This window comes from Platichthys flesus, chromosome 4 (assembly GCF_949316205.1).
Source record: "Platichthys flesus chromosome 4, fPlaFle2.1, whole genome shotgun sequence".
Taxonomy (NCBI): domain Eukaryota; kingdom Metazoa; phylum Chordata; class Actinopteri; order Pleuronectiformes; family Pleuronectidae; genus Platichthys; species Platichthys flesus.
In genome coordinates, this window is record NC_084948.1 from 26,734,103 (window position 1) to 26,758,071 (window position 23,969).

Genomic DNA, 23,969 nt, shown 5'->3' on the forward strand with positions numbered 1-23,969 from the left:
AACCTGCAGGACGAGGCTGGACCGTGTCAAGTTCTCAAAACGAGGCCTAGATTTACTGTCAACCTGAGCCTTTAATGTAGAAGAGACCCCGTGACCACATGACCAGGTTCCCACATGCTGCTTGATGAGCTGACACCAGCACAGAGCCAGTGGACACCCTGAAGCTCCTCCCCCTCTGCTGCATCACAGCAGCACCACTCAGCAAAGTGGTATTTTTAGCACTTCCGTCAAGAAGCGAGCTTTGCAGCCTGCAGCTCTTCAGCTCTTTACTGGTAACAGCCTGAAGGGCGACAGCTCCCAGCAGCAGCTCTCTGACCACAGGGCGCTGTGTCGGTGGTCACAGTGGGTTTCTGTAACAAGAACAGAAAGTAAAACATGAAGTCGGGACTCAGCTGCTTCTCCTGTTCTCTAGTTTAAAGTAAAACCTTCTAGTGTGAAATGTAGAAAACAGGATTCGTGTTTAACTCATAGACTGTAAAGAAGAAACAAGCCTTTCCACTTCCTCCTGGAATCCTCCATGAACTGGCTCTTTAAATCTGAAGCTTTTATTTGACAAGATTTGCTTCAGATATGTTTGCATTGTTATCTACTATGTATTCAGTTTAAACGTGTGTTTGTGTGAGTGTGTGTGTTTGTGTGAGTGAGTGTGTTCGTGTGTGTGATGACTGGGGTGGGCGGAGCTTGTTGGTCCTCAGCGGCCAATCCGAATGCAGGGTGTCGCTCTCTGACACAGCTGATCGATGAGTCAGGAGCTTCAGCGAAAAGGTTCCACTTGTTGCTGAGCAGCACAGAACAGCTGATCATTGCTAGAGAGCAAGAGAGCGACAGAACCAACCAGAGAACAGCAGAACCAGAGATCCTCAGAACCAGAGGAGAGCAGAACCAGAGATCCTCGAAACCAGAGATCCTCAGAACCAGAGGACAGCAGAACCAGAGGACAGCAGAACCAGAGATCCTCGAAACCAGAGATCCTCAGAACCAGAGGACAGCAGAATCAGAGGACGGCAGAACCAGAGATCCTCGAAACCAGAGATCCTCAGAACCAGAGGACAGCAGAACCAGAGGACAGCAGAACCAGAGATCCTCGAAACCAGAGATCCTCAGAACCAGAGGACAGCAGAACCAGAGGACGGCAGAACCAGAGATCCTCGGAACCAGAGATCCTCAGAACCAGAGAACATCAGAACCAGAGATCCTCAGGACTGGAGAAGAACATCTGATCCAGGAATATCCTCAGAACCAGGGAACGGAACCGCTTCGTCTTCACATCCCGGAGTTCCCGCATCGATAAGTCTCCGGAGCAGCCGCCGCCGCCGCCGCCTGGTTCCCGGTGTCAGGTGAGTCGTGTTCACCGCTGAATCCTCCGCTACTCAAACACTGATGTGCGGCTGTTTACCGTCCCTGTCCCCGCGGACACAGACCAGCGTCCTGATGATGTGACTTCATAAACAGCATCACAAACTTATATCACATTTAAAAACCCGTTAATTCAAACTGTGTTAGATCTCTCATGACATCAGAGTGATATAAGAGAAGCTTCTGTTGCTGAGGAACAAAGATCCTTTTCCAGGATCGAGATGTTTCTCCAGATCAGGTCAGCCTGTGGGGACAAGTGGGCTCCACGCCCTGAGGAGTCTATTCCAGATGTTGAACTGATGTTCACTGGTTTCAGGGATTCATGGACCAGCTGCAGGTTCTAGAGGTTCTGCTTCCTCACCACTTTACAGACAAACTCAAGCTTTTCTTTTCAACTGAACCAGAGCTGAAACAATTAGTCCTTCAATCGACAGATAATACACCATTTTGGACGATCTGGTCAAAAATGATTTCATATCAAAATGTTCAAATCAGACGATATTGATAATTATTAACATGTCACAGTGTTAGTATTAATTAAAGTTTAAAGTCCTTAGTGCAACAAACATTTGACAAATCGGAGGTCAGGTGCAGTTTATTAATATATATTGGACGTTTGTTCTTTTTTAATGACAAAGAAATTGCAATAATTTTTATCATCCATTGCTGCTTCTTCTCTTTTCTGTCGTTTTGAATCAGTTTTCTTTGGAAGTTTCTGGTTTTCTTTCTCATTTCATAAACAAAAGCACTGATCTAAAATATTTGTCATATTCACTGACACTGAAAATAACAATTACAGCCTCATTTAAATCTGCAGTGATCTCAGTTTCATCAGTTGTAGGTTTTGTTTCCTTGTGTGTGTGTGTGTGTGTGTGTGTGTGTGTGTGTGTGTGTGTGTGTGTGTGTGTGTGTGTGTGTGTGTGTGTGTGTGTGTGTGTGTGTGTGTGTGTGTGTGTGTGTGTGTGTGTGTGTGTGTGTGTGTGTGTGTGAGAGTGAGAGTGAGAGTGAGAGAGCGAGAGTTAGTGTGTGTGTGTGTGAGAGCGAGAGTTAGTGAGTGTGTGAGGTTGTGCGTGGGTGAGAGTGAACACTTTTCCGGATCTGACCTCAAGTGGCTTCACTTGACCCTGAGACTCCTGTGTGACACATCTCAGTTCACCTCAGAACTTTATTTATCTCTGAGCAGATGATCTCACACTGACCCTCCCTGTCCATGAGGTCGTTCTTCTTCTTCATGTTTTGGATGAGTTTCCGTCTTCCAATCAGAGACTCCGGCTCCCAGAGGGCGGGGCTCATATCAGAATATCTGGGCCTCAATTCTGGATAAAATGCAACTATAATCAGATTTAGTTTTATAATAATAACAGTGATGAACTCAGGGTATCGTTGACTTCCTGCTGCTCATCATCACAGGCTGAACAAACTGTTCCTCTTGTGTTTCATTGACTTTCAATGGAACTTTATGACTTCAGGAGCTTAAACTTTAACCAGAACTTCACTTGGAACCTGGAGAGTTTTATGGATTCTGTCATAAACCATTGATATGTCAGTGTGAGAATCTGTTGACCCACATTCTAACAGGAGTTGGGTGAAATGAGGTTGTGTCTCTGTCCCCCCCCCCCCCCCCCCGCACTGTATGCCTGTGACCTGTGAAACGCAGCCTCAGCGTTTCCCCTGTGTTCGCTGCTTGTGCATTGTGAGTCGTGCTCACTGAACGTTTGTGTCACACACACTGAGCAGTGACTGTGTCCTTCAGTTTCATTAAATCCACTGGTATCTAATTCAACTCAGTGGGTTTCTGAAGGCGTAGTCGGTGCGACACAATATGATGATTCACTTCCTCTTCCCCAAGTGTGTTCACTTACTGGTAAAGTATCAAATACATTCGGTTGCATAAAAATTATGTCAACATTGATCACAGCTATGAAGCAGAGTGAAAGTCCTGTCTCATTTGAATCAGGGTTAATCTGATAATAATCCTGTTTCCTTTCTGTCCATTCACTCTCTTCAGCTCAGAAAATATAAGTTTGAATTTGATATTTTTCCCTTCACCTCGGTGAACTTGGTGAGACTCGTATACTTAAGAGACGTGGCATCGGATCGACACATAGATTCACATACCTGCATATGCTGGACCCGGGGATTCTTATAGAATAAGAAAATAATATGAATTTTGATTGAGCCGATAATGAGCGTATCCTCTGGTTAATATTGTATAATCCTACGTGTAAAAGGTGGATTCTGGTTTTCTGCAGTTGTTTAAACCAGGAGTCAGTTATTAACATGTGAGAGAACAAAGTGTTTGCTGCACAAAGAGCAAAGTTCAGTCTCCTGTGCAGCTACTGATCAACCAGACGCCAGGTGTGGTTCAGTGGCTGAAGAACAACACGACTCGGTGTCAGCGTCACTGTGTCTCACTGAGGTCCTGCAGCACCTGTCTGTATCTGCAGCTCCTTCTCAGACATCAGCTGAAGCAGATGGGGCTGTGGTTTTGATTTCCGTGGTTTTTCTCTGTGGAAGTTCCTGCAGGTGGAAATAGTTTTAATGTCGTCTCTGTCTTATCGTCGTTCACATTAATTTCCTGAGCTCCCAAATCACTGATGTGGCTGGAAACAGAAAGTACATCACTTCCTGTGAGCCAGACGCGGTTCAGAGAAGGAGCCAGAGGAGCGTGGGCATCAGCAAAAATTCAACATAATCACAGGGCGATGGTTGATTGATACAGATATGTGATGAAGGTGATGCAGGCGATGAAGGCGGTGTAGGTGGATGAGAGCAGAGAAGATGATAACAACTGGGTTACAGGGGAAAATGTAATTTCCCCCAAAGTGTGACTTCACCTGCAGAGAGGTCACAGATCTAAAGTCACTTTCACTTCAGTCTTCAACTCCTCTCATCAGAGCAGAGCAGGTTTTCAGTGGAGCTGAAATCAGAGGGAAACATTTAAACCTTCTAGAAAAAGTTTTTTTGTGTTTCTGATTGTTCTGGAGTCACGTCGTCTTTCACACAAATGTATTCATGAGCTAAAATGAGAAATGTGGCCTTAGTGTTGTTGTGATGATCATCGCAGCAGCAGCGAGTTACGTGAAGAGGAAATAATAAAACGTTACAGAAGTTAAAATATCTCAGACATGAAGAGTGATATACAGACGTCCCTCGCAGACTGTGGCCTTGGATTGAATGAGAATGTGAGAGAGAGAGAGAGAGAGTGTGTGTGTGGTGGGGGTTCTCCCTCGCTGATCCTGAGATGACTGACATCTCTCTCGACAGGAAAACACAGTGAAGTCAGCAGAGTGCAGCCGCATCAACATCTTCACAAACTGGAAACACTTAAAAACATTGAAACACTGGAAACACCAAAAACAATGAAACACAAAAAAAAATGAAACACTAAAAAACAGTGAAACACTGGAAACACTAAAAACATTGAAACACTGAAAACATTGAAACACTGGAAACACTAAAAACATTGAAACACTAAAAACAGTGAAACACTGGAAACACTAAAAACATTGAAACACTAAAAACATTGAAACACTAAAAACATTGAAACACTGGAAACACTAAAAACATTGAAACACTAAAAACAGTGAAACACTGGAAACACTAAAAACATTGAAACACTAAAAACATGAAACACTAAAAACAATGAAACACTAAAAACATTGAAACACTAAAAACATTGAAACACTGGAAACACTAAAAACAATGAAACACTGAAAACAGTGAAACACTGGAAACACTAAAAACATTGAAACACTAAAAACAATGAAACACTAAAAACATGAAACACTAAAAACAATGAAACACTAAAAACATTGAAACACTAAAAACATTGAAACACTAAAAACATTGAAACACTAAAAACTCTGAACCTCTGCGCTGGAGTTCTGGCTCTGTTGTCACTTCTGACACTTTATCACAGGATGTGTGTGTCTGTGAGTCGGGATGTGGAAGAAAAAGACTGTGGGTCTTTGTGGTGAAGAGTTTCTGTTTCAACATTATGAAGTTTTTGTTGCTGCTCAGCCGCAGTGTTGTGTGTTGTGAGCGTTGGTCAATGTGTTTCACATGTTGACAACACAACGACTGGTTCTCTGTCAGAGCAGAAGACGCAGCAGCAGGAACCTGCAGGTTTACATGTGAGAGACTGACTGTCACCTTGGGACAAATTACTGTTTAGATTTGTATATTCATAGATTGTATGTTTATGTTTTGGAGCCTTTGTTTATTTGAACATTTGTTTGCTCATTTCAATGTTACTTTTTAGATTAATTGTCCTGTTCGTTCAATGGTTCAGATTTTTTATCTAAGTGTTTCTAGGTGTGAGTTCGCCAAGTCAAATTCCACTTTCATCTTGATTCTAAATAGTTTTATCATTTTATGTCTGTTTATCTCTAATTTGGTGAGTTTCTATAAATGTCCAGATTTCAGATTGTCTTTGTGATGCTGTTGTCAGTTTCCTCTGAGGATTAAAACAAACAACAACAGCTCACAACACACTTTGTGGAACAGCTGTGATGTCATCTACAGCCCTTCACTGACAGTGTCCTCACAGTGTGTGTGGGTCTGTTTGTGTGTGGGTCTGTGTGTGAGTGTGTCTGTGTGCGGGTCCTTCCCTCTGACCTTGTACCTCTCTGTGTCTTCAGGAAGTCTGTCTTGATGTCGGTGTCAGTTCTGCCTCCATGTCTGTGTGGACGCGTCGGTCTCGTCTGTGGACTCCTCCTCCTCCTCTTGGCCTCGCCACCGCTCCTCGCTGCAGGTTTGAACCCCCCCCCCCCCCACACACACACACACACACACACACACACTAAAACCCTCTCTCTGTTTTCTTCATTTATTAACCTTGATCAAACTGTTATCATGACTGGTTCTGAATCACTTTCTGAACATAACGTTTCACAAGAGGCAGGTTGGAAACTGTCGGGCTCTTCCTCTTTCTCTGTTGAGTTCTCATTATGTTGAACTGAAGTGTTCTGCAGACTCTGTTGTTCCTGTGGATCTGTTTCCAACCGCAGGAATAACAGAACTGTTTAGATTATTTGTCTCTCATCTTGTGAAACTAAATCAAGATTTCTCTGGCTGCAGCTTCATTTGTGGAAATCCTAGTGTTGATATTCGGGCTCTGTGAGCTTGTGGAGCAGAAATCATGATTCTGCAGATTCAGACTTTTGGTGAATAAACAGAGGAAGTGAGTAGCAGAGGTGGATGTGTGTTACACTAGAAGAGAAGCCAGTGTGATGATGCTGGTGAATGAAGGCAGCATGAAATACACCGAACCCTGACCCCAGAAGCAGCCCTTTACCCTCATGTCCTCATCTGTTGACAGGGAAACATCACCTTTCTGTCCTCTCGTCCTCTCGTCCTCTCGTCTCCCAATAAACAGACACTTTGTCCTTCAGGTCGACCCGGTGTCTCCTTACAGAGATCAACACTCCGACGCTCCTCAGGACACGGTCATTTTTTGTTCTGCATTTTCTGACCAAATAAAATCTAAAGCTGAAGTCGCTGTTCCTACAATTCAAACTGATGTGTGTCTCTGAGGGTCGGAGGCAGCTGACGGGGAAAGAACCATCTACAGAATGTGTAACCTCTACTTTAAAGCCAGAGGAGAACTAATGCATGTGGAGCTTTTCTTTCTTTATTCAAGAACCTGGTGCAGATGGTTCACGCTCACACAGAAGCAGCGTGAGGAGATGAGCTGAAGCTGCAGCGCAGGAAATCAGGAAAGAGTGCAAGTGCACAGTTTGAGCACAAGCAGAATTAAAACACAAGCTGTTTGAGTGCGAGTGCAGGGTTTTGAGGGGAAAGAGAGAAGAGGATTTAATGGTTACTTTTTTCTAACTACTAACAGCTGCTCTCATCCCTCTTGTGTGCAGGCAGGCTGGGTAACTGCAGCCACCCTCAGGTGCCTGAACATGGAGGCTTCCGCTGCGACCCGTCTCCGTGCCGAGGTTTCCCTCCGAAGAGCTCCATCCACTTCTTCTGTGAGCCCGGCTACCACATGGCCAATGCTCGCGTCTCCAGGTGTCGCCAGGGGAGGTGGCTGCCTCCGATCCCGGCCTGCATCCCCAACAAGGGTGAGACCCCAGACCGAGGAACAACTCGTGTAGAGTTTAGAGATGTGGAATAAAACTTTCAAAGTATCTGTTAACATGTATGACGTGCAGATACGTTTCCTCTTTGTGTTTTCACATCAGGAACATTTCCTAAAAAAGCAGAGGAACCTCCACAAATGTAGCTGTAGGTTAATTTGTAGATTATTTCTGTCCTGAACACAAACACTCAGGTCGGTAGTTCGATTCCCTCCCATGCTTCAGCTGCCTGCTCCCTCTGGAGTTTGGATGAAATCCCCCTGACGACACATGTCATGTGACCTAAACATTCCTTCCTCAGTGAGTCAGCGGATCTTCGTGGAGGATTCGTCTCTGGACGTTTCCCAGCAGCAGCATCACAGTGTTCCTCAGAGATGAGCTCTGTTCACGATCTGCTCGTTGTCGCCTGTGACTCATCTCAGTGTTGATCCAACAGGTTGAAGGCAGATTCATCATGTTGTGACAGCTCCTCCCTGTTTGGTTCAGGAAGCACTCGGCTTGTTATTGTTTCAGAGTTCGATTCCCAGTAAGGTTACCGAAACTCGTCACACACACAAGAGTGTTGAAAGAGCGTAAGGATAAGACTTAAGTTATGTAAATATCCTGTGACCAAATAATATACTTACTTAAGGGGCTTCTGCAAAGCAGCAGCAGGTTGAGTTTATATCCTGACTCACTTCACAGAAACACGCTCTGACTGTCAGAAGCTTCAGTTTCCTTCAGACCAGTTCCCACTTCCTCTGGTACATCACTGAAACGTGCTGCGACAGGAAGTCGGGAGAGGAAGTGGGCAGAGCTGCTGTAATAACCATTAAACATTTCCTCTGAGTCGACGCCACCAGAGCCTCATGGAACCTGCTGCTGTGTTATCATGATCACGGAGGAACCACAGAGCTGGGCTGAAGAAACCTCATAGATCTCATGTCTGATAATCAACACAGAACGTCTGAGGTTTCCGCTGTGAGGCTGAGACGAGGAAGTGCTCCTCGTCTCAGTTGTTTGAAATATTTTAACCGTGAAAGAAATTTATTTGATCTTTTAGAAACATTGGAAGTAAAAGAAACTTTTAATTTCTGATCGATCAAAGGTTCAATGTTCAAACAGCTTGTTTCCTCTAAAACTCTTAATATACTCAATCTATATTTGATAAATGAATAATTGTTGTATTGTTGATTAAGTTTCTGTTGATTGAGTCTTCGGTAATTCAATTGTGTTCTAGCCTCATGTTGTGCAGACATTAAAACGCCTGCCACAGGACGTGTGTCCTCAGAAGACTCCGGGCTGTGTTTCTCTGGATGACCGCTCAGCTCCTCCTGCAGAGTTGTGTAATTCTCATCTGTTTGTGGGTTGTGTTTCTGCTTCTCCTCCTCAGAGAGTCCTCACATGAACCCTGACGACAGATCCAGCAACTCGATGCCCAACATGGCCACGACGGCGGTGGGCGTGTCCATCTTCCTGCTCACCACTACGGCCTGCATGGTGGTCAAGTCCCGGCTCTACCCCTGCCAGTCTCCCAGGTGAGAAGAAGACATCTTGCTTATCAACAATACAGGTGAAAACACAACCTCCTCGGCAGATGGAATAATTCTCTTTCTTCCATCAGCCGTCGTTCTTCGGACCAGCTGGACCTGATGGTGGACGGACCTCCTGTCTCCCTCCCCTCCTACGAGGAGGCGGTGTATGGAAGCTGGGGTCAGCGCCTCCCCCCCTGCTCCGCACCTGGACCCACCCAGCTCCTATTGGCCCAGGAGGCTCCGGGCCGCCCCCAGTCGGACGTCAGTCACCACCCCCTGCTCTCCTCCCAAAGCCCCGACAACCCCCCACCCCCTTACGAGGAGGTCCAATCACTGCGTCCCGCAGGCAGGACGAGTGAGGGGGAGGGTCTGCAGCTTCATGTCCCTCTGTCAGATGACAAGGACGCTTGATTGACAGGCTGTCGGCTTCGCATGTGACTGAATTCCTCCCACGTGGACTGTCAACTGTTAGATGATGATTTTGATTGACAGTTGCCTGCTGCAGTGTTTCCTCTGCAAACTGAGAACTGACTCCTGATTGGCTGCAGCTCACCAGCATCCACGCTACTTTAGACCAAGCTCATAAGCTCTGATTGGCCAGTCGTCACAGAGACCTGACTGAAGAGCACTGTATGGTGTTGATTGTACAGAATGTGTGTGACAGAGGAGTGTGTGTGTGTGTGTGTGTGTGTGTGTGTGTGTGTGTGTGTGTGTGTTTTCAGTGTTGTTCTGGAGACGTTGTCCATCCTTCCCCTCAGTGACGGGGCAGATCCAGGTTTCCTTCATGAAGTCAAGTGGTACAGGAACCTGTAGAGTCTTCTCCATCTGGAGCTGAGACGTTTTCTTCAGCACTGATCTGAGACCAGCCTGGAGCACCCCACTCTGTGAGAGATGGTGTCGTGAAGCTACACCTGCTGTGATGTGGATTTTCAAATCCACTTCAAATTTTTATGTAAAGTAGATTTCTTAGGTACTTGACTTGAACACAATTATTATTATTATGAGATTTACTTTAAAAACGTAGAAGCCCAGATTGTGACCAAACCAACGTGGAACCGACTCGTCCGTGATCAGACTCTGGTTCCTTGGTTCTCTGGTTCCTTGGTTCTCTGGTTCCCTGGTTCCCTGGTTCTCCAGTTCCCTGGTTCCCTGGTTCCCTGGTTCCCTGGTTCCCTGGTTCTTTGGTTCCCTGGTTCCCTGGTTCCCTGGTTCTCTGGTTCACTTGTTCCCTGGTTCTCTGGTTCCCTGGTTATCTGGTTCCCTGGTTCCATGGTTATCTGGTTCCCTGGTTCCCTGGTTCCATGGTTCCCTGGTTCCCTGGTTCCATGGTTATCTGGTTCCCTGGTTCCCTGGTTCCCTGGTTCCATGGTTATCTGGTTCCCTGTTTCTCTGGTTCCCTGGTTCCCTGGTTCCCTAGTTATCTGGTTCCCTGGTTCTCTCAGTGACTCCTGCAGAGCGACTGACGGCTTCTTAGATCCTGAATGTATTTAAAGTTTCATTCTGTGATAAAACAAGAATCTTAACTATTATATGGATTGTAATATTTACAACATGATTATTTGTACAATGTGCACAGAATGATGAATAAATGTTGACATGTTACATCCTGGTCAGATTTTTTGGATTGTTTATAGATCCTGTTGATGAACAGGTTTTTATTTCCTCATGAGAAAAAGTTCCTGGTCTGATTGAACACACACAGACACACTGACACACACACACACACACGCACACTGTACATTAACATTGTGTTGATAGAGCCACAAATTATTTTGACATGAGATTTGCAGATTTCAAACTTATTTTAAGACATTTACAATCTTGTTAATAAACAGGTTCCTCAAAAAGACTTTTAAACTTTTACTTTCCATTACTGTGTATTAACTCCTAAAGATATTCAAAGTTAGGTTTGACCTTTGCTTAGTTACTTCATCACTTCCTGAGCAGCAGTGAGTGTGATTCAATCAATCATGAAGTAAAATGATTTATTTGAGGGTTGAAATTCAGATTCTTTCTTCCTCTCTGTGGAGGGAGGAAGCTCGTCTTCCTGTCGGGCGTGTTTCACTGGAGCTTGACCGAAAGGAGAAGTTTGGCTTGGACGAGTTGTTTTGGGGAAATAAAAAGGAGAAGAGCCAGTGGAGTTTACAGTAAACACTCATCTGAGGTTACAGTCTGTTGAATGCATGAATCAGGGCAAGTCATTGACAAAGAAAAACAGAAGTCAAGACACAAGTACTAAAACTGTTCTCTGATCTGGTTTGGAAGTTAATCATTTCCATGTTTTTCTACTTGAAGTTTATAGAAATATCTTTATTTCATCCCATCAAATTTAATATTATCAATATTCCCCCTCAAAATATAGATGTACTTCACCTGGTTTAATTGCATGGTTTAAATTTGCTAAATATTTTCAAATTGAATCTTCTAACAGCTCAAATACACCTGAAGGATAAATCCAACCATAAAGATGAATGATGAAAGAAATCAGATTCATAACCAGAGAAAAAGTCAGGAATTATTTCTCATATTGGAAAAGATGTGTTCAGACTTGAGTCTGTTTCAGCAGCGGTCATGTGATCAAAGCCTTCAATGGACGGACGATGTTTCTGCAGCTGAGACCAGGTGAGTGTTCGATCTCTGTGATCCACTCATTTAATACAAAGACCTTTTTATTCTCTGTACAACATGATGACTCATGTGATTGACTCTTTTTTTGTCTTTTCTCTCGCAGGTCATGTGACCTGATGTCCAGGTGGATGTTCCTGAGGAGATGAATCCTTGATGAGTCCAACCTGAGGTGAATGTTTTATCTCCACACACAGATCAGAAAACAGCTTCTGCTTCAACAGCTTTATTCAGAACTCCAGAACACAAACAGGAGGAGCAGATACAAATAAAACCGGTTTTCTCTTCCTCAGGGACGTTGAGAGCAGATCCTGTGTTTTTGTGTTTCACTGGACGATACGAGGCTCACAGATCGAGAAACAAACGGCTCAGAAACAAACAAGATGCTCTTTCAGGGAATTTGGACATTTTGCTGTTTGAAACTTTATTTAGAGTTTGCGGCCAAAACAACAATCCTCCACATTTCGGTGTAGAAACAAAAACACTAAGTTCGGCTGATATAACTCGAGAAACAGTTTGTTAAAAGTCGTAAAATTCAAAACGTATATATGACAAAATAGTGAGGACTAAAGTTAGTCAGAATATGAACACTACAGTTTGTCTCACTGACAGTTAATCAGGTTATAAATGTGCTAATATGAGAAAAGCAGAATCAAATCTGTAGAGAGCGACATGTTGCATGTTTGATGCCACAAGGTCACGTGGGTTTACCACAGAGGTCACAGGTGAAGTTTACTGATCTTCCTCTGCAAGCGCTCGCCTCATGTTAACGAACAGGAGTGTTTGATATGAGATAACCCCCCCGACATCATCAGAGGACAAACGCACACCCGACTGACCTACAGGCGACCGACTCATTTCACAAAACACAGTGATAAATTCCCCAGATGAAAACGCTTAACAGTAAATGCATCAAAGAAGAAAATCAAGATTAAGCATGAGTTTATAAAAATATGTAAAAATAAGCCACTGAGATAAACGATGCCACTGAAACTCGCTTGTTTGTTTGTTGTGATTGTTTCGGAGAAAACGTCAGTGAGCGAATGTTTGAACGAAAGATAGGTTGACAGAGCCGAGCATCATGGGAGTTGCTGCACGTATTTAAAGGATGATTTCTGACATTGAAAGTTGAAAGTAACACTCAATTTAGCTGCATAGAAAAGCACGTTCCCAGATTCTCTTCACATCATCCAAATGAAAGGTTTTAGCGCCACCTGCTGTCCATAAGAGAGATTGACCCTTGATGATTTCTCCCATGAAATCATTTTATAAACATTAAAGTAGATGGAAAACTCTCAATTTCAAAAGGTGGACTCACACATCTGATCTCCAGCGTGTGATTGGCTCTCGCTCCACAGTCAGAGAACAATGAGGAAACACATTAGTGGCGTCTGTTCAACCCTCCAGCAGAGCGATGCAGCATACGTGAGTGGATGTTCTGGTGCGTGCATGTTTGTGGTGTGTTGTGTTTGTATATGTGCGCTATGTGGGCCACTGTGGATCCCGGGTCCACGTTCTCTCTTCGAGCGCACGAGTCGAGCACCAAACTGTCAGGGAGCTCCATCAGGTCAAGGGCGACAGGTCGGGAGGGCGAGGTTCAAATATGTCCCTCATCAGAGCTGGAGGAAAGAAACAGAGATCAACAAATGTTAGGTTTGACTTAAATATCACAAACTTAAAGAGTTGGTGTCATGTGACTTTAATCGCCCAGTTACTTCTGATTTTAACATGTGATCTGGAAGATGAAACAAGGTGTAGATGCAGAGTAACTTCTGAATGGGATCAATTACATGGGTTATTCAAATGAGGTGTGAATAAAGGAACTTATTGGGATGGGAAGGTTTATAAAAAATGCAGATTGCATGTTGGCTTCTGGTGGAAATGAGGTCATTGAGATCAGATATGAACCAGAGGTGGATAACATTGCATGCGTGTGTATTAGTGTGTGTTTACCTTCAGTTTCACAAAGCCCCTGAACGCCTCCTAAGACGGGGTCTCTGTCTGTGAGGAGCTGACTCCGAGCTCCTGGGCCCAGGTCGTAGCTCAGATCTGATTGGTCCAGACAGTCCTGAACATGCAGATCACAAAAGAGTCAGAAGCCTCAAAACCTGGAGGTGGAACATGTGGAAAATAGAGATGATCTCACCAGTAATCTGTGACTGAGGAAAAGTTCCTCTTCTGTTGACGGAGCAGTTTGTTTCTGTCTCTTGTCCTGAATCCTCAGCTGAGACGGAAGCTCCTCCCCTCGGTTATGAGCCCTAAAGAGAAGAGAAACGTCCAAGATCATCAAATATCCGTTGTTTTCTTATAGCCAAGGTTTAATGGTCCTGAAACGAGTCTGTCGCACCGTTTCCTTCTGAGTGAGACTGCAGGAGTCACAGCTGGAGGTTCGTCGACTTCCTCCGTCAAACCACTGGAGACGCTCAGCTGGAAGTCATCGTCCATCGAGATGTACGGGGCCAACATGTCCAGATCCATCCCCTCCATGTTCTGAGAGAACACACGTTTACTCCCAGTCAAAATCACTAATTATAATGATATTCATATTGAGGTGGGGAACTTTCAGTTTGTGGTTGTTTTCACAAACTTTGGAATAGATTCCTAAATCTGTGTTAAGATTCTTTTCTGAAAAAGAAAAGTTTTCAATTCAGAGCTGATTCTTCTGGATGTTTGTTCTTACCTCCACTGTCTTTTCTTTCTTTTGACCATTGTCCGGCCAAAAGGCAAAGAACCTCTGCACCTCGCTCGCGTCCATCACCTCGTCCTCACTGAGACACTGAGCGAGACAAGTCGAGAGAGAGCGTAAAGAAAAAAAACTTTCAGCTTTTGAGTTTTTAAAAGATTAGTATTTACCACATCAGGTGAGGAGGCCGGTGATGATGAGGAGGGGGGTGTGATGGGGTTGAAGATGGGGGTGAGGAGCTGTCGCAGCTCTGGCGTGCACAGATCCTGAGGGTGGTCGGGCAGCAGGTCCGGGCTGAGCGGACTGACGAACGACAGCTCCACAAAACCTGAAGGAGACAGGAAACACAAAGAGCTTAGAACTTTTACAACTGGGATGATAAATTAAGAAGCTTAAACCACGAGGGTGAACATGGTAAACTTCAGCACCTTAGAAGTCCCCATTCGTCTTAAAGCAAAACAAAGTGAAACACCAACTGAATCTAACTTTAGCTTATTGTGAAATATCTGGTAAGATACAGTATTTAGCTGTAAAGAGCTAAACTAATCACTAACATGCTGGTGTAAACAGGAAGCCAGTTGTCTGTTCTCACCTCCCGTCAGTGGTGCGACGGCGTCTGTGGCGTCCTCACTCGTCTGGAGCGGCTCCTCTGGCTTCTCCTGCGGTTTGAAGAACAGCTCCATAGCGCTGCTGGGATTCGAACCTGTGTCCTCAGCCTGACTGCTGTTGGTTAGATTTTGAACGTCAGTGTCACAGACGTCGGGCGTCCCACAATCCTCTGGTGTGAGCGGCGGTGAGTCGGGCTCCGCTTCGGGCTGGAGACCAGAACGTGTCTGCTCAGAGGAGAAGATGACGTCTGGCTGCTCCACTGAACTGCAGAAGAGAAGTCGTGTGATGCGTGGGAAAGGAAGTTTAGCAATTCAACAAATTTCTCTCTCTCTCTCTCTCTTATGCAACTCAACCTTCTCTAAAGTACCTGAGGATGAAGTTGAGGCAGACGACGGCCTCTGGCTGCGACGTCTTGCCGCTGTAGAGAACAGTCGCCTGAGTCTCGGCCCAGACGAAGCCGCCGCTGTTTGCCAGGAAGCGGTAGTGACTGGTGCTGACCTGACCTTTGAGCAACACTGGACGGACAACAGGGACAAATATTCAAGAAGATGGCAACAAGCAGCTCAAACTCTGATCTTTAAATTCAAATCTAGACGAAAATACTTTAACTCTACAGTTGTAAAAAAACTAAATCATTCAATCAAAATAATCCAAAACACATTAACCTCAGAAAAAACTGAAATATGCAGATTGTCTTCCAGCGAATTCTAAAAACGTCAGTTATTTTCATGGCTTTGTTCATAATCCCTGTTCGTACCCACTTTACTTTGTGTATTTGTCTGCACACACACTCACATGTGTGTAGGCTTTTGGTCACGTGATGGGAGTCGAGTGCGTGATGGAACTCGTAGGCCGAGCGGCCAATCAGATCTTCAGGTTTGTATCCCGTCAACTCTGTAACCCTGGAAACAAAAACAAGAAAACTAGAATGAGTTTCTGGTCTTTCTCTAAAACATGTTCTACTTCTCTTCCGTCTTGATCAGAGGTCAAAGGTCAGAGGTCAGGTACCTGCCCTCGCAGTGAGTGAAGCGCAGGTCCATGCTGTGGCGGGTGAGGAAGGTGCACGTGTCCAGAGGGAAGTCCACGCTGGACGGGTGAGGGATGGGCTCACACAGCAGGGTCATCACTCTGGCTGCAGGGGGCGACGTGGAGCTGCCACCATGTGGACCCATGTGACCTGTGCAGTGAAGAACCTGCAGGAAGAGAGAGAGGAGAAGTCAGTTCAAGATGGAGGAGTTCGGGAGAAAGAGTTTTGTTCCAACTGTTATAAACTAATTCTAAATATTTCAAATAAAAAATAACAGTTTTTAAAAATCACAGAGAGCAAACTTGTTCTAACGCCAACAACTGTACAACAACACTGTGTAGATATAATAACACAGAACCTTCCATGTGGCAGACTTGATGTTGACTGTGCGCCCCCTGCTGGTCAGTGTGCTTTTCATTCGCAGGAAGAAGTTTCTCTCGCTGTGATGTTTCTGTTCTTTCTTATTCGAACCTGAAAACAACCCGACAAAGTTCACACACAATTATTAACTCTAACTATTTCTTTGAGGTGTTGCTCTGCCTTTATCAGTTGGTCTATTGCTGATAAAATGAATTATCTGTATTTAAATCCCTTTTAATAATACAATAATAATAATTTATTGTATATTGGTAACCTAGGGCATGAGTTTAAAAATCCTGGAGAAGTCCTGCATCGGATCTTCTCACGTGACCAAACAGGGATGAAATGAATGATCCAGTGTTAGAGCGTCTTTCCAGAGGACTCTGTTTATCTCTGGTACAGATTCTTCCTGTGATGACAGAGTGACACTGACCTGGACGTGGACCCAGCAGATCTCTGAGCTCCTCCTGGTCACATGGATGAACTAAGTCATAAACACTCTGACCCAGCAGCTCCAGCTGTGGACCACAACAACAGCATCTGTCACTCACACACAGACCTGATGCCTCACGTCTCTTTCCACTGAGAAATGATTCACCTGTCGACTGGATTAATAGATATATGGATTTCATCTTCCTTTTCTGTCTCTTTTTTTCTGTCTTTCTTTTTTTTAACTATTTGTTGTAATCTTCCCCAGTTAAATTGAATGAAACACTTGTGCAGAGGGTGCAGTATCCGAGAGGAGGACACGCCCCTCTGTGTGTGTCTGTGTCCATGTATCCTAACATCATTTAAATAATAAACCTCTACCTGTGTGATGCCGATGTGTTTGCTGACGTTCTCCGTCAAGTAGATCATGTCCCCTTCCTCCGTCATCACCATGAGGAAACCAGCCAACGTCTTAGGATAGAAAGCGTCCATTGGATCTTCCTCCTCTTCCTCCTCTTCCTCCCTGTCGTCGCTCTCTTCCTCTTCAGGCTCCTCTTTCTGATTCTCACCTGAATGACCAGTTTGATCCATTTCAGTTGGTCTCTAATCACCTGTATATCAGAGTTAGTTCAAATCTCTGCCGGGCTGTGACCCTGTGCCTAGAGACGATGTCATCAATTCACCCAAAGTATAAATAATTCAAGCTTGAGACAAATAAATAATTTCCTTGTTACCCAGTGAATGTATTGAATATATAAATACAGCTGTAAGCGAAACCACTGGTTCAAATCCAAACTACTCGTCCCTACCGGGTCGCAGGAGGCCGTGCATGCGCAGGAAGCTGAGGGCGACCCTCATGATGGCAGCCTTGTCCAGGTGGGTGGACACCCTGCGGGGGAGCGGCAGAGAGCGGGCGAGCTCGTAGAACACCTCGGCCTCCTGACTGCGGCGACACCTGGCTGCATCACGAGAGCGCAGCTTCCTCTGCTCCGTGCTGCCCCTGCAGGAGGACGGGAGGAAGACACATGAAACAAGGGCAGGATGAAGAACATCTCAGGGAAAAAGTTCACCCGGCGAACACGCTCTGAATAAAACTTTATAAAACACAGACGTTGATCAAAGTGCTGCTAAAAGAGGGATTCATAAAAACATAAAACAAAGACCACGACAATAAGACGTCAAACTTTCTCTATAGAAAAACCTTCTGTTGAATACAATGCATCAGGCAATACAACCGTTTCATAATGACATCATTAAGATATCTATCTTTATGATGACTTAACAGTGACGTCATCATGACATCATTCCTACAATATGATGATAAAGTATTTCTCTTAGCGTTGTCTTAATTATTCATCTTTGAAAATGTGTTTTTTGAGCCATACTTTCTTTATTTGACCTTTGACTGATCAGCTCCAAACGTTTATTATCTGTTGATCAATTCCAGAGTTATATTTCCAAAAAGGATGAGGAGAAGGAAATGGAGTCTGGGGCGACGGGGTGAGAGCAGATCAGAGGAGAAGAAGAAAAGACTTTTAAAAGAGAAACAAACGTGGGAAACTGAGGAAGAAAAAACAACTGTGCAATAACAGAGCACTCCTTAAATGTCAGTGAGAAGTCGAGAGAGAAGAGATGCTCTCACTCCTCCGTCCCGTCTCGTTAACATTCTTCTGTCTGAGCTCTTTAACCACGTTTCCTAAAAAGCAACCCTCCTCTCTCCCGTCCTCCATCACCACCGTGTCTCTTCCCTCCACTGAAGACAAAAAGGTTTCAACGCTCAGTTTGACACAAGACGACTAAATTGTGAATCCAGTGTAATGAGATGGAAGAAAAAGCTGAATCCTACAACTGTAAATTGACCTTCAGCTTTAACAAGTGACTTTTCAAGTCAACACGTTGAATTAAAGCAAATTATAGTGTTTAAATCAAACTGCAATCAAAAGGGGAACTGCTGATTTTCTGAAACCTAAACTGTGAGGAAATCTGGGATCAACTCAGATGAGCATCTTCAGGATTTAACACACGTCAGTGGGAGCAGTTGCTTGATATCAAACAGCAGCTTATTTACAATATATATATATATATATATAATCTATAATAAACTCGTCCTACTTTATACAATGATCAACAATATCCTATTTCTTCTCTTTTCAAATGTTTCTAATTGATTTCTTTCTGGATGTGCAGGTTGTTTATTTAAACTCTGCTTCCTCGTCCTCAGATTCTTTGTTCTGGGAATTTCTTTTTCTTTTTTTCTGCGTCTCCTCTCAGTTAAACCTCAGCAGCTCTTGTGTTGCCTCCTCTTTCTAAAGGGGGAGAGTGATGACCTCCCTCTCTGCGGGTGATGAGAACCGGAGTTCAGCTCGACGAGCGTTCCTGGATTCTTTTTTTATTTAGTCCGAGTGGGAAAAGCAGAAATCGCAAAAATGTCCAAAACCGAAGAGAAAAGAATGTTAGTTATTTAAGCCACTGGGAAACTGTTCAGCTCCCCCCCCCCTCCCTCTCTCTTCTTCCCTCTCTCCCTCCTCTCTTCCCTCTCTCTTCTTCCCTCCCTCCCTCCTTTCTTCCCTCTCTCTTCTTCCCTCCCTCCCTCTCTCTTCTTCCCTCTCTCCCTCCTCTCTTTCCTCTCTCTTCCCCCCCTCCCTCCTCTCTTCCCTCTCTCTTCTTCCCTCCCTCCCTCTCTCTTCTTCCCTCCCTCCGCCTCGATCAGAAAAACATGTGCTGACGAGACAATAACAGGATTTGATCTCATTCTCCTTCCCTCACAGGGTTTTGCTCAGAGGCAGATTACGAAACAAACTTCATCTGTTGCATCAAGCTACAGAAACGTTTGCTGTGTCAACACAACAGAGCTGCAGATAAAGAGGAGAGTCATTGTGGCAGAGTTCAAACAGGCTGAAATCAAACACACAATAAATCATTAAACAGTGAGGACACGAGATTAGAGCCGCTTCAAAATTAACTTTCAGTTTTGACTTTAAAAGATCTGCAGGCGGCACGAGGTGGAACACAACCCACTGGACATCACCACATTAAATCTAAAGGTACAATGTGTTTCAGTCCTGAACAGAATCATGAACCCCCCCCCCCCCCCCACTGAAGAGTGAAATAACCAGAGAAGCTGAAACATGGTCACTGAAAATAAATGTCTCTCAGGAGAGAGACACAGTTTGTGAAGACACAAGTTCAGACAGAAGCGCAAAGTGTTCCAGACTCTGACACACAACCTCACACGCACACACACACACCCTCTCACACACACATAATTAATGAACGTTTTTTGTCTTTTATCGAAGCAATAAACACAATGTGAGAAAGTCTATTACAACATCGTTATCTATGTGTAATGAATTTTGCACAAATATTCTCACATACACACAAACACACACACAAACGCACACACATGTCAGACTAACCCTCTTATTGAAGCCATGACACTGTTTCAGGGTCAGATGCTGTTCATCTGACAAGTGTGTTGGTGCTTGTGTGTTTTTGTCTGTATGCATGTATGTGTGTGCGTGTGTGTGTGTAGGGACACATGTTGTCATCACAGAGAACATTAAAGTTCACTAGTCACGTTGGCTGCTTCTCAGAAAGGTTTATTTAAAAAGGGAAATTAGTTATTATAATTATTTGAAAATTGCATACTATAAATCTACAGTGAAGTCAAAGAGTGAAGCAGCCACAACACCACAAATATTCAAAGCTGTTGTGCGATACACAAGTGTCATATTTGAGGGGGAAGTGGATGTTTTAGCAGTTTTCATTTTATGTCCCAAAAAATTGTATTACCTTACTTCAAGTTATATATATTGTGTTTTTCTTTTTATATATAAATATCTTGTTATAATCTCTAAAAAAACATACTTTTACAATAATATATATTTATATTATATATAACGATTTGACTTCCTGGTATTGGTGACGGCCCCAAATAATCTGCATTAGTCTGTAGTTTCTAAAACAGTGGATCTGAACATGAGGGAAAATAAATCTGGAAACTGTCGGAAGAAGCTGCAAAGATGGAGGCCAGCAGAAAACCAAAAACTGCATTAGTACTGCAACTACTGCTGATAACATTAAAACTACTGCTGCTACCACTCCTGCAATAATACTACCCCATACTATAATAATACTACGACCACTCCTGTAATATAATCCTGCTGCTAATAATAAGCTGCACATGTTAACAGTGACGCTCTCACAGCAACAGGACGTCTGTCATTGTCTCAGGACACAGCGTCCTCGATCACTGACGAGGGATTCCTGTTGCTCAACACCAGTGTGCGTTTATTTGTGTGTTTCAGTTTGTATGTGTGTGTGTAGGAGGCGTATTATGGCCTGGTTGTTCTCTGGGCCAAATACCAGAGTCAGTGAGTATATGTGTGTGTGTGTGCGTTTGTGTGTGGGCGTGCATGTGTGCTGCAGAAACAACTGGGGTTATGTTGTTCATTAGCAGAAGCTCTACTGAGGTAAAGTGAGAGGGGAAAACACACACACGCACACACAGAGGCCAAATAAGGTCATTCAGCCCCCCCCCCCACACACACACACACAGTTATGCATACTGTAGCTGTAGGTTTGTGTACACTGTAAAGGAGAAACCAGCATGTGAGGCTCAGACACAGAGAACACAGTGTCCTCAGCTGTCCTCAGCCGGGGAGAGGGAGGGAGAGAGGGGGAGAGCGAGAGAGGGAGAGGGAGAGAGAGAGAGAGAGAGAGGAAGTCTTAAACAAAGACCACGAGGCCCCCTCCCCACAACACACACATGCATGTACTTCTCGTCAGTACTGCACGTACACACACACACAATCCCAGATGTCTGAACTCGCGGTTAACAAGCGTAAAAGGCTTTTTGTTAGTAAGCTCAGTGACGAAACACGGCAACCTTCACACACACAAACACACACACACACACACGCACGTGCACAAACAACCTCTGGCCCCACACGTTCATTACAGCCACTGCTGACTGGACTGATGTCGACAGACTGAATCTAGCAGCTGTAAATATCCTGTGTGTTTGTGGCTTTACACTTTGTCTGGACGGATTCTATTGTTGGTTCCTGTGCAGAGTAACTTAACTCAGTTGTGTTTCTCGTTGTGTTTTTAGCAACAACCAGTTGTCGTCAATGAGGTGGTTCAACATGCTGGTGCTAGTGCAACAGAGCTGACTGAGAAAAATATCTTTATAACCTAGAAGATATTTTTCACTGCACTGCATCTACATGTGGATGAAATATGTAAAAACCCGAGGAGCTCACGCTGATCAGATGAAAACAACACTGAGAAGTCGGTTCTCTTGATTCAACAACACTCCATCATGTGTAGTTTCTAATAAACTGACTCACTCCTCCATCTTGGATCCAGAGGGTCAGAGGTCAGAGGTCATTCTGGACCATTGGTAAGATGATGCATGGAAAACAAAACATGACACAGAAACAGAATATGAATCAAACTGTTGTGTACGAGTTGTTTACTGTTGTGTCCCCTTGTGTTCAGCTCAGCAGTGATGGGTCGTCTCAGGTTAGTTATATAGAGACAGGCAACCCCCCCCACCCGCACACACACACACACACACACACACACTTTACCCAGTTTATTTTTAAAACGATGACACTAGAAAAGCTCCCGTCTACACAAACCTTCCTCGTATGATGTTCAGACTTTGTCTCTGTACATTTGCTCAGACTGGATGAGAAAGGACAGTGTGTGTGTGGCTGTTCCACGGGCTGTTGAATTCCCCTGAGAAGTAACACAAACATTAACACACATTGACTCTGTGTTAATGTTGTATGTAAAATAAAAATCCTTCTCACTCAGAAAGAACCTACATCTTCGTCTATATACATTTATCTCATGTCTGTAAGCTTGTGTTTTTTAACCTTCACCAGGACGTGAGGCTTTCGTTTGTTCGTTAGCAAGATTACACAAAAACTACTGAACCGATTTCCACTGAACTTTCTGTGAAGGATGAGTTAATGTTGCAGGAGAGAACACATTCAATTCGTCAGCATCTTTTAACATTTCCATTGACTTTAAGAGTGTGTGTGTAATTTGGTGCAGGTATAGACTCTACTGAGTGCCCTTCTTCTTTCTACATTCGTTGTGATCACAAGTTATAATCTTGTATTTCACTGTAACTGTACATACATTTGCCTCCGAATCTATCTATCTATCTATCTATCTATCTATCTATTTATCACTAAGAGAGAGTAGAAATAGTATTTAGTCACAACATACAAGCCTGTGCCCATGATAAAAACACACATAACACCAATGATTGATGATCAGTGTGTGACCTGAACAAAGGACTACACGCACACACACACACATGCACACACACACACATCATAACTTAACACTGCAGGAATATCACATGAATATCACATGATTTAAAGTCATATATAATCAAAACCTGTGTTATGTCTTATTTCAAACTGAAACTCAGCAATCAATTTAAAGTGAACAAACTGTGATGTAAATAAACTTAGAAATACAGTATCGTGTGTGTGTGTGTGTGCGTGTGTGTGTGTGTGTGTGTGTGTGTGTGTGAGAGAGAGAGAGAGAGACACACACTCCCAGTCTCCATGTTATTTTCCACTGTGTGTGTTAGTGGCTCACACTGGGACAACAGACGGAAAGTTACAGACACTAATGGTTGAATAGATGTTTTCTCACCTCTTCACTGTGACGCTCTCCTCCTTCGTCTCCATCTTCAAACTGAACACTGAGCTCACACTCCGCTTTTTATTCTGAGGATTCTGACACTGACGAAACCAAACCCACCGCTGTCAAGCTCAGACCAGAGCAACAGGCTGCTTCCTTTAAGGGTTTCACAATAAAGGCCTCACAGCTGACTGGGGAGACAAGCTCAGGTCCATTTAAAGACATTTGAAATAACATTCAAGTGGAAAAAAAAACTGGGTCTGTAGTGATATTCTGGGCAATGAGGACTTTTTCCTTATGTTAGACAACTGGGTTCAGTGCAATCGTGAGTGACAGATATGTGTTGATATCCACACAATCTTTCTCCTCCTCTTCTCCTCCTGAGGACTCAACACCTTCTGTCTTCATGAAATGTTTAAGCAGGACTCTACTGTCAGATCTGTTAACATGTAAAAACTCTTTTTACTGTTAATATATATTTTGCTGTCTTCTGTTGCTGTGTTATTCTTCTAACAAGAACTTTATTAAGATTAAGATTAAGATTAAGATCCATTTATTCGTCCCAAACACATGCACAGACATGCAAAGGCACACTCATGCAGGTAGGG

General features: G+C 43.9%; 2 protein-coding genes across 3 annotated transcripts in view; one reads left to right on the forward strand and one right to left on the reverse strand.

Annotated features, from left to right (window-relative positions):
- zgc:152863 (uncharacterized protein LOC562658 homolog) overlaps window positions 1-10,561 on the forward strand; it is a 12,685-nt gene extending 2,124 nt beyond the window's left edge. Inside the window, exons 2-6 of the mRNA XM_062385338.1 lie at window positions 811-1,337; window positions 6,000-6,112; window positions 7,230-7,430; window positions 8,818-8,962; window positions 9,049-10,561. Of these exons, the coding sequence (XP_062241322.1) occupies window positions 811-1,337; window positions 6,000-6,112; window positions 7,230-7,430; window positions 8,818-8,962; window positions 9,049-9,370 (1,308 nt within the window). The 3' untranslated portion in view covers window positions 9,371-10,561. The remainder of the gene's footprint in view (window positions 1-810; window positions 1,338-5,999; window positions 6,113-7,229; window positions 7,431-8,817; window positions 8,963-9,048) is intronic.
- A 1,233-nt stretch (window positions 10,562-11,794) lies between these two features.
- hif1al (hypoxia inducible factor 1 subunit alpha, like) lies at window positions 11,795-23,501 on the reverse strand. Of its 2 annotated transcripts, XM_062385663.1 has the most exons (16): window positions 23,374-23,455; window positions 22,044-22,085; window positions 17,502-17,692; window positions 17,074-17,261; window positions 16,697-16,781; window positions 16,262-16,374; window positions 15,885-16,069; window positions 15,672-15,778; window positions 15,244-15,391; window positions 14,860-15,140; window positions 14,438-14,595; window positions 14,265-14,360; window positions 13,932-14,074; window positions 13,731-13,842; window positions 13,538-13,652; window positions 11,795-13,203 (listed from the first exon to the last, which is right to left on the reverse strand). In XM_062385663.1, exons 2-16 carry the CDS (start codon window positions 22,049-22,051, stop codon window positions 13,148-13,150), a joined length of 1,986 nt encoding a protein of 661 aa, XP_062241647.1. In that variant the 5' UTR covers window positions 22,052-22,085; window positions 23,374-23,455; the 3' UTR covers window positions 11,795-13,147. The 2 variants fall into 2 exon arrangements, with proteins under 2 accessions (XP_062241647.1, XP_062241646.1); XM_062385662.1 differs by lacking the exon at window positions 22,044-22,085 and having other exon boundaries at window positions 23,374-23,501.
- Between the last annotated feature and the right edge of the window lie 468 nt (window positions 23,502-23,969).

Coding starts and splice junctions, on each gene's coding strand:
- hif1al (XM_062385662.1), bottom strand. CDS start 23,408: ATGGAGACGAAGGAGGAGAGCGTCACAGTGAAGAG. Junction 16,375..16,696: donor TCTGCTGGGTCCACGTCCAG/GTCAGTGTCACT, acceptor GGTTGTTTTCAG/GTTCGAATAAGAAAGAACAG. Junction 14,075..14,264: donor AGAAAGAAAAGACAGTGGAG/GTAAGAACAAAC, acceptor GTGTTCTCTCAG/AACATGGAGGGGATGGATCT.